The sequence below is a fragment of the Pteropus vampyrus genome, unplaced genomic scaffold, assembly GCF_000151845.1.
Source record: "Pteropus vampyrus isolate Shadow unplaced genomic scaffold, Pvam_2.0 Scaffold87, whole genome shotgun sequence".
NCBI classification, from domain to species: Eukaryota; Metazoa; Chordata; class Mammalia; order Chiroptera; family Pteropodidae; genus Pteropus; species Pteropus vampyrus.
Window position 1 is genome coordinate 625,970 of NW_011888868.1, and position 15,693 is coordinate 641,662.

The following is a 15,693-nucleotide window of genomic DNA, read 5'->3' on the forward strand; positions in this document are numbered from 1 at the left end:
AATGGCTAACCCGTGAAATTTTGGTATTGTTAAAACGAGGCTGAGACAGAATGCTTGTGGTCCAAAGGCTGCAAAAGCTACTAATGGCCTGACTTGATTATCTGAATCATAAAATTGTTTTTCCATAAAAATTTTAGGACAATTCATTTATTTTTTATACAAATGAAATTATGTATGATTTAATTTGGTAACTAAGTAGTACCTTCAAATAATTGAAACCTGACACTGATAACTAACATTAATAATCAACGCCTCATTGGGAGCAAAGACTTTAGAGATGACTCTGTTGGATGATAGCCATACCCCAATTCCCCACAGGAACCCTTCCTGATACTTTTTTTTGGGTTGTTGTTTTCCCGGGGGAGGGAGTAAAAGAGGGTGAGAAGTGCTTCCCTATTTTTTTGTTTTGTTTTGTTTTAACATAAATGTGAACACTGGAGAAATGATATTGTCATACGGGCTATAAAGCATCTACGTACAGCCTATTAACAGAACCAGAAACATTCAACAACTTAAAAAAATAAAAGCACATTCGGGAAAAAAAAATATGAGGTGCATACATGCCAAGTGCTAGCTGACACTGATGAAAACGAATGTTAAAATGAGTGTGAAACTAGAACATATGAAGAAGCCAAGTCATGCAGTTAGCACTTGTTCACCTGACTGCCCAACAGATTCAGCAGTGGAGAGAGCACTAGTGGACCTGGAATGACGTCGAGAGGCTGCAGGTAAAAGGAATGGCAACACCCACAGGATTAACACAGAAGTACCCGAGACACAAAATGCCACAGTCCAAAGGAAATACAGGGACTGCAACCAACAGGCCATGTTTTCTCATGAAAAGAAATGGTGCTGGATATGAATGGATAGCAAGTGCCAATCCCCAAACTCCATGGCAGCCTGCTGGCTCTCACACAGCTTTTAAAACACACAGGCACAACAAAGGCACTCTACTCTGTAAGGTGTTCCTTATGCATCAACTAATTCAGACTCCAGGTTGATATTCACGCCATGAAGTCTCTATCGGCCATTATGTAAATATGCAATATGAAGAACATCAGGAGTCACAGAGCACCATCTGAATCCCAGAGTAGAATAGCAGTAGGATGGATTATTAAGTCAGCTCACAAGATGTCTCATCAGTATGTGATGCATATGCAACCATGCACCAAAAACAAAAGCAGAGAAGTTCATAATGTTATTTGAACAGAAATAGAATGAAATCACAAGAAAGGGGCTCAACGACTAGAATTCCATTTTCCCCGGTCAAAATTTTTGTTGTTCTGTTACATGAATATCCTAATTAATGAACTAATTGCTTAATTGTTGAAAAGTTAGTTGTAAGTTCAGTGGCCTTCCCTGGAGAGGCACTTGCACTACTGTAGTTATGAGCACCGGCTCTGTAATATAACTGGGGACAAATCCTGGTTTGAACACACAAGCTGTAAGATCTCGGGGAATGTATTAAACCCCTCTATGTCCCAGTTTCCTCATCTGTAAAATGGTGCTAATAATGGTACCTACCTCTTGGGAGTTAAGAGAATTAAAAGAGATCATACATAAAGCACTTAACACAATGCCAGGCACAGAATCAACAGTGGTGGTGGTGTTGGTAGTACGAGTAGTGCTGGTGGTGGCAGTGATGGTTAAGAGTAAACTCCAATGTACGTTTAGATATTAAACAGTTTTATTAGCAAGTATTCATGATAAGCATATCAACTCATCAATCTGAGGAGAAAAATGCTAAACTCCATCCTCACATGGAGAGAATAACTTTTAGAAATCATATATGAAATACAGACTTGATTCAAAACATGAATTTATTGACCGGAGTACCATGTAATATATGGCTTTTCTTTACCTCAGGAAAAAAAATATGCTTCTGTTCATTACTCTGAAAAGAACATGATGATTGTACCATAGAAAATTCATAGGTTTAACAAAGTAATACGAGGCAGTGCTACTTTTCAACTATACTACTAGAGCACAGTATCCTGTACACATTAACATTCACAGTTGTTAGTCATACATTATCAAAACCACAAACTCTTCAACGTAATTTTATTTATTTAAACTCATGTCATTTTACAAAATGCACATATTTGTGGTATATGTGGTATTAAATAGCAAAGGCTTCCTGGTCAATAAGGACAAATTTTTACCAGCTTGCAAAAGGAAAAGAAAATAAGAAAATTCCTAATTCCTCAAGAAGCACAAAAATTATACAAGTATAGCATATCAGTATCATTATCTTGATAGTTTAAATCAAAAATAGCTTTTAAGAAATAACTGCTCTGAAAGTTCTTATAAAGTTGTCCTTTGGTTCTGTTTCAAAAGAATATTCCACAGTATATCCATCACGAGTCCTTTGTCACATTCTCAGTGAACAACCAACAATGGAATCCAAGGTGAACCCACTTACGTCAAAGCCTGATTTACAGCAAGTACTAGAGCCCTTAATTTCACTTAGAAGTTGTCACTGTAACCATATAAATATATAGTCACACCATTAAAATGTTCCGGAAACAACTCTGTAATTAAAATGCAAACTTAAAACCAATATATATATTCACTGAAACATAATTACTTTCATTCCCCTCCTTCCCCTTGTAAAGCAAAGCGTGGCCACCTGAGTTGATTCAAAAAGGCACTAACACACAATCTCACTAATTTATAAAGGGGGTGGAAAATGATTACTAAAGTGAATGAGAAAAAGAAGAAAACTCCATATTCTCTGAAGAGTGTAGTAAGTTCCCTTGGGGACAACAACCTTCTAGGACTTACCTATGAATTCCCAGGTCCTACCCGCAAGCCTAGAAATCATGATTCAGAAACATCATCGAGCACTTTCTGTGTGCCTAAGCCTGGAAGGGCCTCACAGAGAGCTTAAATTAACACCATAAACATTCAAACATTCCTTAAGAGGCACAAATGAAAGATACTAAATTATCAGAACTGCTTTGGCATGGCATGAGACAGGTTAACAATCAAGCTTAGAAGTCAGACCTTGATTCAAACCCTGACTCCACTATTTAGCTGTGTGACCTTGAGAAAGTAGCTTACTCTCCTTAAGTCTCTGTTTTGTCATCCATAACAGAGGGATGATAACACCTGTTGCAGAGGGACCACAAGAGATTACACCTATCAGCTGCTCAGAATGGTGCCAGGTACACACAAGCACTGTTGCTCTTGCCTAATAAAAGTTTTAAAAACAGATTTAACTCATAAAGGAAAAAAAAAGGCATGGTATAAAAATGAAGCTGAAAAGATGTCACTATTGCCCCTACCACAACAGAAGACACGTGCTGATGCTAGAGTTTGTTAGGAAGGGGAAGTATCTGCATTAACATCTCTGCCTTGGCAGAAGCAATTATTCATTTCAGCAATCTGGGTTGCCACCGAGACAAAGAAGATCCATTTCACCAAAGCAAGTGAAAAACAGACTAGGATCACACAACTCCTCAGGGTTCGGTTAGGACCTCAAAAGTGCAGCACACCTTGCCTGGTCCACAGACCACATGTTGTATTATTACAAAGGCTGCTTCCACGGACAATAACAACAACACCAGTACATGTATGAAATAAAAAGGTTAAATTGCCTCTAAGAGACAAAGGGACCAGTAAACAGATTGAATTGTTCTTTACTATAATAAGTCGTTTGAAAGGTCAGCTAGTAAGCAAGATGCACAGATATACGGCCTTAACTTAAAAGAAAAAATCAGCAGTTCATTCAGAAAAAAAAAAAAATCACCACCATTGATTTGTTGAGAATTCTGATCTAAAGCTTCACACTGCTGTGGAAGAGCTGATGTGTACCGGGTTAACTGTCCCATTTAGCTTCTCATGCCAATCAGGTAAAATACCTCACAAAGGCATCTTCTCACTAAGTCAAGTGAATCAACCAGCAAGGCTTCCGCATCTATTATCTGCTCTTCCTTAAAACTTCATAAAGGACAATGGGTTATAAAATACTATATCTAGATTCTGATTACTAATTCTGATTGGGAAAAAAGATATAGAAAAGAGATGTATGACATTAGAAGGCAACAGAAATAAATATTGAGACCTTATGCTTTGACATTTTTATATTTGAAACCAGTTACATACTTAGAATGAAATAACAGACTGCTGCAGTCCACAGTTCCATAGAATAACTTCAAGCCTAGGTCTAATGATGACTACCTCTTATGCTTATCAAGAGGAATGTATACAGCCGTATAGCAGTTAATATGCGAAATAACAAAGACACAAGTACTGAAGAATACAAAATACTTTTATGTGAAAGTATGTGTTGACAGATGTCTTTGTGGATTAAGAATTTGCACTATGTAAAAAAGTAATTTATATGTCCATTTTAGAAAAAAGTAAAACTATTAAAACTAAAAAGAAAAGGTAAATAATATATCCCATAAAGGATACGTTTCTGTCTTGTTTTTCCTGAATCCTTGAAACTCTTAAAATACAAATTCTGAGAGGGGTGGAGGACGGAGCAGCCCCAACTGGCGCCTGACTGATGGTCTGAGGTACGGTACTTACAACAACTTATGGCAACCAAATTTTTTGTCCTGGGTTGTCATCAGGTCACAGACATTATTAATTAGCCTATTGAGCCCAGGAAGAATGAAAATCTCTAACAATGAATTTCATGAAGTTTTTTGCATTGTGTTGTACACCTAAGCAATTTATCACTGCTTTAAAGAAAGCTTTGAAATGACCTGTTTAACAAAAACATGGCTAACATCTTCATTCACGCTGCTTTTTAGATTAATGTTATCATCCCTAAACTAAGAACACTTAAGTGTCCTACACATTATCATGATTTTACGTTTTTTTCCTTCTTTGAATTAAATCATATACAATCTAATCTCTGGTAAAATTAAACAAATTGTAGAAATTCAATGAGGGAGGATAAACTCTACATTAACTCTACTTTTAAAAAGCAATTAACTTTGGCTGAGCTTCATCTTACGTTAGAAATTACCAGACAGATAGGCTTCCTGGCAACAAGTGATCATAAAAGACAATAGCACAGAGTGAAGTGGTGCTTTATTCCTCTAATATATAAAAACTAGAAATGGCCAAAATTCAAGCATGCAGAGGGGGACAACAAAGGGTAACTAAGGAAAAGGAAAGAAAGAAGAAAGGATCACAAGGACAGTAGAGCAGTAGAGGAGGAAAAGCAGGTCATTCCACCTAGCAGTGTCTGGGACAAGCATTTGGAGCAGGGAAAGGACTCTTTGCTCCGAGAGCCAGTGCCTACGTGTACTCACCAAGTGGAGGGAAGCCCCGAGCAGGGCTTGTATCTCGGCTGCTCTCACGGCTGGTATCGCGGCTGCACCCCTGACTCATGCTGGGTCGAGGGATACGGCTGCTCCGTGCTAGTGTGCAGCATGAGGGGTTTCAGAGAAGGTGAACAAGTTTAATGAAGACAGAAAAACTCATAAAACGTCAGTCACATTCCGTTAATGTAATCATGACATTGTCCATGCAAAGGGTTCTGATGACTGAGCACCTATCCCTGCTGCGGTCTCACTGACTGACGTGCCAACAGAAGGTCTGAATAATGCCTCAGAAAGCTGTGAATTTTAGTGTGAAGGTAAAATAATACCTAAATGTAAGAAATGAAAAGAAAGCTTTCCAAAGAGCAAAATGGCATCAGAAAATACAAGATTGAAAGCCTTTTAGAAATGACTAGTTTTTATAGTTTTAGCAAACTTTTCGAGAGAATAAAAGACCAAAGCCATTTTCATATACGCTGGGTTCTTAGAAAGATAAACTGAAATTTTAAAAATAGAATAAAGGCTCTGGTCACTGAAATCCACAAACTTACCTAATTAAAAGAGGGTTCACTTCTCCCAGCCTGGCCTTCTTTACAAAGAGAAATCATAAGGTCTGACACAGCTAGAGAACCTGTTCACTTTGAGAAAGTGTGCAGATGCTTCGAACATATTTAATTGACTAAAAAAACAGACGTAGAGTTGGGGTTGCTATCCTTTTATTTACTGGTCCAAACATTTAATTCCTTTTTCTAGGAGAATCCAAAAATTTGCCCATGGTCCCTACTCAAACACCTTCAGTTATCCAGCTTTACGTGAGTCTAATAGTACATGGACTGATAATCTCAATTTTCATGTTAAAAGATCCCTCCACTGACCTGAGAACAGCCAATTACTTTATGAATATCTGTGGATAATTTTATTATACTCACGTTATAAAAATGGAGAACACAGTCACATAAATAGTCTAAGGTCTAATATAACTTGACCATAAAAACTCAGAAAAGACCATGATGCCCTGCCCACAACCCCTGTCCCAATTTAATCTTGAGAAAACAGAAATTCAGTACTGGCAAAATACTTAGAAACAACTTGGCACTGAATGCCACCAACATAATAGCTGACTGGGACAACAGGCATTTTCATCGTGAGAGAATCTATTACTTCTGGACTAGACAGAATTTTTTTTTTCCCAGAAATTTTGTAAAAAATAAACTTGATTCACTGATGTAAAAACGTGGCTATGTTTACGTCAGTGAATCGGTGAGCACAGTCCATTATTTTAGACCAAAGACAGATCTATCATACGGCCAAACCATAACAAGAATGTCCTACAAACCAGAATCGTGACTACCCACTCCCCACTCCCCCAAATAAAGAAAGAAAAATACAAAAGTAAAAAACCAAAGCAGCTTCCAACTGTGGTCTTTCTCAGGAGTAGAGTTGAATTAGAACCTAAACACATATCAGTGACGTCCAAAGGCGTAGGTCTACACTGGCCAACAAGGAAAGGTCAAGCACAGGAATGCAACCTAAGTGTTAGTCAAAAAAGGGCCGCATTTGGAATTCTCTAGTAATTCCTAAATTCTCCTTCATTTTTCATAGTGACATAGAAGCACTGAGTTTCTACTCAAAGTAGCCGTGACTATTTAATGAGCATTTTTTATAACATTTTAAACAGCTCCTACTATGAGGGCAAAAACAGCAGGTGCTGAATTAAACCCTTAAAAGACTAGGGCATCTACTGACCTCATCAATATAAAAGAAGATGCCTGGAACCCACAGAGCAACACTGCTTGTCCTTGCAGGGTCAATACCACTGCTTATCCTTGCAGGGTGAATACCATATCTAACTTATGAGACGACCCCCCAGCGCCACGCTCACTTGCTGGTTCAGCCACTTAGCCTCTCCGGTCTCAGACTCCCCTTAGGAAGATTAAGAAGAAAGTGTCACCATCATTTAAAAGAAAAGATACTGTGAGATAAGGTACATGTGGTTAAGTACTCCTGACTTTCCTGAAGAAAGGCATACATGAAAATCTTTTCTATTTCACTGCCTACTCCAAAGCAAATAACCAAAAGCAATAAAAACAGTCCTGATAATTTTTAACATATGTGCCTGCTTAATTGAGCATTTTCTTATAGTTTTTGCCTATAATTTTTACACAGCTTCCATTCCCTTCCTTAAATTAACATACGTGCTACAGCAATGGAAAATCTCTGCTCTCTTCCTGAGCTGAGATTGCTTTGTGAAGACAATAAAGGTATGAAAAGGGATAAATAGATATGATCTGAACTAACAATAATCATAATTCTTAACATGGTTTACCTTTCTAGCATTTCACCCAAAGTTCATTCACCCATTTGTGCTGACTGGGTCCTTTAATATTTGGCTAATAGTAACATACAGAAAAAGAATTGTTTACAATCTTTTTTTAAAAAAACTGCCCATATAGTTGCTAGTTCTAATGTTGGATAACTTAAAACACAAGAGGAAAAAATACTCACTTATAATACCACTTCCAAAGACCAATCTACAAGGATTTAAAATAAGTACATAAATAAATGATTTTTACAAAGATTAATTAATTAGGTAGTCAAAACTAAAAATCAATATATCAAATCAACTTGTCTCTACTGAGTGCCAAAACTGAACATTCTATGCAATAATATGTTGTGGAGGAGAAGGCATAACAGAGGAGGAAGAGATGATGAAAACATATATGTTGTTTGAACTTCCTAAAAGCAGTACTCTAAGGTAGCCCTGGAGTCTTGTGCTTACACGAAATGCTGAGAAACCTTAAAAACCATTTGAATGGTTTTCATTTCTTGAAAGACATTTTTAAGGAAGGACCCTACCAGATCTTAATTAAGTACAAGAGGAATGGCGAAAAGTACCAGAAGTTAAAACATAAAATGTCTCTCTAGTCTGGATAGTTTCATATTTTGGTCTTGTACAAAGTAATCTAATTTAACTGCTAAAATTGATTATTAATTTTTAATTCTTTCAAACTATTTTAAACCAGAAAATCTAACAATATTTTAAATGCATATCCATAGAATGTAAGCTGCAAAAAGTCAAATGCTTTTTATAGCCTTTTCAATAGATGCAGAGGGGAACCAAAGGCAAATTTCAAAAGATAGTTGCTATAAATGCTAGCTATTTATGTGATTTTATTATTTGTCAAAGATAGAATAAAACACAAAATTGAAACAACTTACAAAGAGTATATTCTTCTATTTGGTTAAAAAGTTTATGAAGAAATCAACCACCAAGAAAAAAAGAGTAGCTTTGGCATGATTTTTATCACAGATGAGAAATTTAGTTAAGAAATATTATTTCAAACAAACGAAAAAGGTATAGTTGAAACATAATTTGTAGATAACTACATTAACTCTCAGTACAAATTCTAAGACTAGTTTAGCTATAACTAAAACTATTAATTGGTATGGGGATTATAGAAAATATTCTTAAAAGATGCTCCCTCTTTATTTGAATATTTATACTCAAAGTTGCTATACAATGAACCAAATGTTTAGTCACATAGACATATACCCAGTATATACTAAATGATTATAGAAATATACAATCTATTTCTAAAAAATGCTAATATACCTGACACCCTATAAAATGGAATCTCTAAGATTACCATAGGAAGAAATGGAAAGATATATTTTATTCATATATATATACGTATATATATCTTTATATCTGTATACATGTGTATATTCTCAAAATATGAAGAAATTTAAATAAAATATCGTCTTTAACCAGACTTATTTTTATGACCTCAAAGCTTGACATATAACTAATCCTCATAATGAGCATCAAGGAAATAACATTCTTCAAAATAATGTTTCAAATAAGAACTCTTTGGAAAGGAACAGGCTCTTATTTAGCTCTTACTGCTGGGTGATGTTTCATAGCACCTCTTTTAAAAGCTTATTAAATGTGGTCTTTTCAGCTATGTACAACATAAACTTCATAGTTAAGGCCATGGAATACCAGGTCCTAGAGTTGTTATATAACTAAAATTCATTTATTTTCCAATTTCAAGAAGGTAAAAATGGCATCTTTAATAAATATACAGAAAGTAAAATCTCCAGAAAGAAAAGAATTTTTAAAAGCATGAAACTAATCTGGATTGCCAAGACACATCCTATAACTTCTATGGAAAAGGAAAGCTAAAACCTCACACCCAGACTGGAAATCAAATGCATTTTACAAACAAAACCAGATCCAAACACACACATGTTACAGCACCAAATTTGAAATTTAGATATTCCTGTCATGATATTTTCTCTGGTTGTATTCACATTCCTCATTATTATTACTGGATCCAAATAACTTGTCAGCACCATGCTACTAATGCCGATGTAAAGTTAGTATTATGCAGAATTAACAAAACCACTGGTTACATTTTTCATTTGCTTTGGGAATGTTAGTCTAACCAAATTCTATCCATTCTTCTTCTTAAATATATGTCCCTGCTTTCTCGTAGCTCAGGCAGCCTTCAAGGACTTTCACGAGCTGGACCCTACCAGTCTCTCCGCCCTCATTTCCTACTCTGCTCTGAAAAAACTTTCTTTGCTGTAGCCAAATGAATTACTAGTGGTTCCCAGATGCATTATGCTCCCTCTGTCATCTGACTGCTTCTGCACATTCTCTCTGCCCTAGACCCCTAGCTAATCCCACCTTACACTTCATGAAAACAACTTGAAAACAACATGAAAACTATTCTGGGGAGCCTCTCCAAGCAGGAAATCTGGGAGGAGTGGGGCAGAAGGATCTCAAAACATTCCTTTTCTATGGTCTCAGAACACCCTGTCCCAGTATTTGTCACGATGTATACATTTTCGTCTCTACGACTGCAAGCTCTTTGAAGCCAGAAACTAAATCTATTTCATTTATCTTCTAATCCTAAAGTCTAACAAAGCACCTAGTACATCACAGTAAACATTCAAGTAAAAGTTGTTGAAGAGATACACGAATAAATGAGAAACACAAACCAGTTAGACTAAAGAACACAGTACTCTGATGTCGCATCAATAGATTTTTACTCTTAGAAAGTAGGTAAAAATAAAGGGAAACTATTGATATAGATTTTTTCATTGTATATCACAAAAGATTTCTATGTTTTATATTTAAAAAGTAGCATGTTAATTAGATTTTAATAGAGGTAAAGGTCTTTTAAGCTGCTGAAAGCAATTTGTATAATTCTACACAGAAAAATAGTATTATATATTTGGTTTTCGTCTATTCCTAGTTTTCATATTTAAACAATTCCATGTTAAAAGTAACTACACATATTCTTTGACAAGTTTCACCAATTAGGTTAGAGAAGATCAGAATCAAAATAAATGTGGACCCTACAAACTGCTTTTGAAAATTTAATACAGGTTAATGATTATTTAGTGCTATTCAGTAAAAGAAAAATGAAAAACAATATTGCTTCTAATAGTAAATTAAAATATCCTGCCCATTTCCCCAATGCTAATATTTTATAAAATGACTCTAAAAGGCAAAAATCCCATAATGATGCAATTCTTTCTCATCAATTTGAATGGTAAGCCCCATCCATTTTTCAGTTATAAGTGAAACCTGAACAAACTATGATCTATAAAAAGCACAAATTGAAATGTCATAAAACAGGGAAAAATGACCTCTTCAGTTCAAAATTAGATCTCTATTTCCTGCATTAGAAAAATTCATTAGATTATAATTGAAATTAGCCAAGATGGGAATGGTGTTCCAAGGTCTTTGAAAATCCTTACCTAATCCTATTCGGTTTGGACTTGTTTCTCGGCTACATCCCTGACTTCTGGGAATCTTGCTTCGTTTTTCTGAAGATGATGTCACAGGTGGGCCTCTTGAGGAACCCCCGGCAAGGCCACTATAACCACTTCCCAACAATTTCCCTGGGGAACTTGATCGGCTGCCAGCTAAAAATGAAGCAAAACAAAATTGAATAATGGATATAATCAAGGAATAAAATTGTAGTAATTTCAGAAGCCAGTTTACACATTAATTTACATCAAATAGTAAGAGAATTTTATGTGAAAACAGCGTTGTAGTTGGTGATAGGATTAATTTTTTAAAAACACAGTAGCATAAAAGAACATCAAATTATCATAAAAGAATGTCTGTACGTAGAGAATTACTGGTGGAACACTACAAAAATGACTGCAAAATTTCTGATTCAAAAGTGCAGGCTGAAAACAAGCAGCCTCCCTGTAACTGCTGAAAGAACAGAAATATAACAAAAATTTCTTAAACATTAGTGATAGAAAAATGGATCCAAAAAAACTCCATTAACCTAACGAAGGGAAGAGAGAAGGGGGATGAAATAACAAGAAACATAAAAATAATAAAAATCACAGAATAAGATGGGAGGACTAAGCTCAAACATATCGATAATCATAATAAATATGGCTAGATTAAACTATTAAAAGACAAAGATTCTTGGATTGTTTTTTTTAAAAAAAATGAAATCCAACTGTATGTTGTTTATAAGAGAAAAACAATATACCTAAAATAAAATAGAATAAAACACAACATCAAGAACAAAGTATTCTAATACAAGAATTGTCCATGAAGACATAATAACCATGAACCTTTATGCTCCAAATAACATAGCTTTAAACTATAAAACATAAAAATAACAAAAATATAGGAAGATATTGAAAAGGTCATAATTATATATCTCAGAAAGGCTAATAATTAATAAAAGACTATTAATTATTGACAAAGCAAGCAGTCAAGATTATAGATATGTATAAACACACCTCCCACAAACACACGTGTACATCTCAAAAAACAAAATGCACATCCTTTTCACCTTTCCACACAAGTATTACAAAAACTAAGTGTATACTAAGCCTCAAAGGAAATCTCATAAATCTACAACAGTAGAAATTATATAAGCCACATTGCCTGAAATGTTTGTTTTTAAAAATTAAAAACAAACAATATGGTGAGTAATATTTTTATAGCTAAGTGGCCAGATACCTAAATAAACCATTTCTTGAGGGACAAAATTAGAAAAAACAGCAAAATTTTAAGGATTATACCAATACACCTGAATGGCAGTCATTTACCTAGATCATTCCCTTAAGCAGACAAGGTAATAAAATTCTAATACGTAAAGTGCACACTATTATTTACCAGAGACCTTTGAAATAACACTTAACTAAAAATTAAACACACACGCACACACACACCCATCATTCAAATAAATTACTACTTACAAAAATTCGTACTCTATAATTTTTAACTACAACTTAAAGTAAAATTCATTGTAAAAAACACCAATACAAATTACCATGAAGAACCCACCTCATGGTCTATTAATTTCGCCCATAACATTTGAGCACACAAATAAACTATTAAGTATTAAGCTGTATAAAACAAGAAAAGAAATCCATTTCAAACTCTAAAATGTGAACATATAGGAAAAAAAGCAGAAAGATTAACTAAGCTTATAATAAAGAGAAAAATTAATATTGTGCAAGGAATATGGGGTAAGGGAGAATGCCAAAAAAATAAATAAACAAAGCAAGAAGGGAAATGGCTTACCACCAGCAGGATTAGCAGATCTGGATCCTTGATTATGAGAGCAGACCAAAGAACGGGCAAAAAGTGGATTAAAAGACAATAACACAATACAGAAGGTCAGCATGCAAACACAACACAAATGTCTTTCTTCACAAACACATTAACAAAATAGCTATTTTTTTTCTAGGTCTTGATCCTCCTAGTCAACTTTTGTACTTATTTTAATTTATACATATCACACTATATTAGCATTTGTTTCTAATCTGTTCATGAAACACTTAAAAACATTAATGTGCCAGGCATGGCACAGGAGGTGCAGAGTAGAGTAAGACAAAGGCCTTACCCTCCAGGAGCACATCTACTCTCTAGCTCCTAGCAACCTGAGAAGTGATGATTGTATCTTACTAATTTGTGTATCACTACCACCTTTAAAAGGACTCACCACCATAGAAAGTGCTCAATAAACATTAATGAATTGAAAGGAGCTGCTATTAACTAATTTCACCTAAATGCCCTATGCCAAATCCTCAAATATTTAAATATTAATCCTCAAATCCTTAAATCCTCAAATGTTTAAATCTTCAAATATTTAAAATATGCCAACTGTTAAGGGCCCTAAATCTAATATTAATAAAATCTACTATTAAACCATGACTGAATGCTAGTATATCTACATTTATAAAATATGTAAATATGCTCATAGTTACCTCTTACTAAAATAATTTTGAACTTATATGCATAAATTTGTGATCCAGGCTTGATTATTTGTTGATGTTGTCTCCCTTCCTGTGAATGGAATTTGGCGAGTAAAGTAAAACTTAAGAGTTTTTAAAGTGCAGCCCTAAGGTGGGGAGCAGTATCTTCATAAGACTGAAGAATTAAAGCTCTATCATCACTGCATCCCACTCTGGAAGGGCCGTTAAACTTCACCACCTCCTAAGCAGAGGACCTAGCTGGGGGCAAGGACCACGTAGAAGCCAATACCAGCACACACCAGACATAAATGAAGAAATGTAAAACACTGTTCAACCCTCACTTTCTAAGAAAGGCAATAACACTGAACGGCTAAACAGTTAAGCATTTTTTATTCGACCCAATCTCAACATACTGAAGTTGAAAGAAGAGGGACCAAGGCTAGAATACTATATCCGTTTGTGACTCCAGGCATCACTAAGAGTCAACAGAATAACCAGAGCCAGGATATTGTTCCCCAGGTTCTAGAAGCTTCTGGGCCACACCTGCACAACCTGTGTAGTGTTGTGCAGAAGCATGGGCTTCTCTGTCAGACAAGCCTGGGTTCTGTAGCCTCACCGAAGGCAGCAATACGACTGACCTTGCACTTTCCTTACAGAAAGGATAGAAACTCGTTTAACCTAAGGACTACAGTTATCAAAGGGACATGGAAAGGTATCTAAATTCAGAAGGAGCTGAGAAAGGCATTCTAAATACTAAGAGACAACCTAAGGTTCGGCCACAGACTAAGTACTCTACACAAGAGGGCGGACACACATCAGCCAAAGAGTGCCGCGGTGAGGGGGCGCGTTTTGCTCCTGGGACCAGGGAACTTCTCCACCATGCTCACTGTGCCCAGGAGAACTCTCACACCTAGCTCCACTCTACATGCACTGAGAGGGAGCAGGGGACTCAAAGTCATGTGGGGCTGGGAACTGAGACACCAGAGATGAATCCTAAGAATGGTAAAAATACATTCGTTCCATCTGTGGCTGCTTTTGTTGCTCAGGCTAACAAACCAAATGACTCAACATATACAGAGAAGCAATAATGGAGGCAAGGGCAGCTGTGCAAAGCCAAGAGCCCACACTGGCAAGAAAAAAGGAGCAGGCTGCGATGTTAGAACAGAGGGTTAGAGGGGAGAGCTTTTAATGGATTTACTTATAACCCCTGGAAAGAGAATTCAGCATTAACAGTCATCTCCCCAGATACTGCTCTTAAATTACATCGAAAACATTGTTTATCAATAGAAAAATGAGTCATAGTCCAGGTATGTTTCAACTGGAGAGGCTTGAGGAGAGAGAGAGAAGTACATTTTAATGTTTAATGCTTAATGAGAAGAAATTTAAGTCACCTGGACGGGAGACAAAAGTACACTTGAATACTCCCATTTTGTGAGCTTACCCAACAAACATCAACATTACTTACAATATCTTAGAGTCACAGAAATGTGTTTTTCCCTGAAGTCAATAAAAATACTGTAAAATTTTCAACTGTAAAACTAAAACAGAGAGCATAAAATATACTTCTTACGCTGGGACTGTGAAACCACTTTAGCGCGACTGCGGCCTCGACTATCAGAAGGTAAAGAGGCGACATTGGTGGCACTCCCAGAGTTTTGCCGTCTTGTGCGAATCCGACCTGGAGGATACAGCAAAAACAGTGTTTCCATGGGTTTTCAGTTAAGTGCGACCTACACAAAAGAACTTACACATGAGCAATGGACACTGACTGGCCACCTACAGGGAGAGCAAGTCTTCCCCACGTGATCCTAACACGTTTCCCCAGGTGCACATGCACCTGATCTGTGCACACGATCTGCATACAAGAATTCAACAGGTACTTTAGGAACTCCTGAGAACGACTCATGAACTTATCAGATGCTTATGTTTCAATCATTTTAGCATATATTTTCAGATGAGGAAGTGATATCCATTTGAAGATTTGTTTTCCCCACATTTTTTTTCAGATTAAATTCTCTACTTTTTATTGTTTACAAAGCTGTCAACTTTCCAGAAACAGAAATGAAAATATTAGCTGTCATCTTAAGAAAAATAACTTTAGAAAAAAAAGAGTAAATGCAAAATACTCAGCAATCAACAAAAGCTTCAGCACCCTGGAGAGTAAATG

At 35.9% G+C, this 15,693-nt stretch overlaps 1 protein-coding gene across 7 annotated transcripts in view; it reads right to left on the reverse strand.

Moving 5' to 3' along the window:
- CLASP1 (cytoplasmic linker associated protein 1) overlaps positions 1 to 15,693 on the reverse strand; it is a 246,389-nt gene that overhangs the window by 75,622 nt on the left and 155,074 nt on the right. For all 7 annotated transcript variants that reach the window (XM_011363638.2, XM_011363642.2, XM_011363639.2 and 4 more), the window contains 2 exons: positions 15,097 to 15,204; positions 11,052 to 11,219 (listed from right to left, as the gene is read on the reverse strand). In XM_011363638.2, coding sequence (XP_011361940.1) covers positions 11,052 to 11,219; positions 15,097 to 15,204 — 276 coding nt within the window. The remainder of the gene's footprint in view (positions 1 to 11,051; positions 11,220 to 15,096; positions 15,205 to 15,693) is intronic.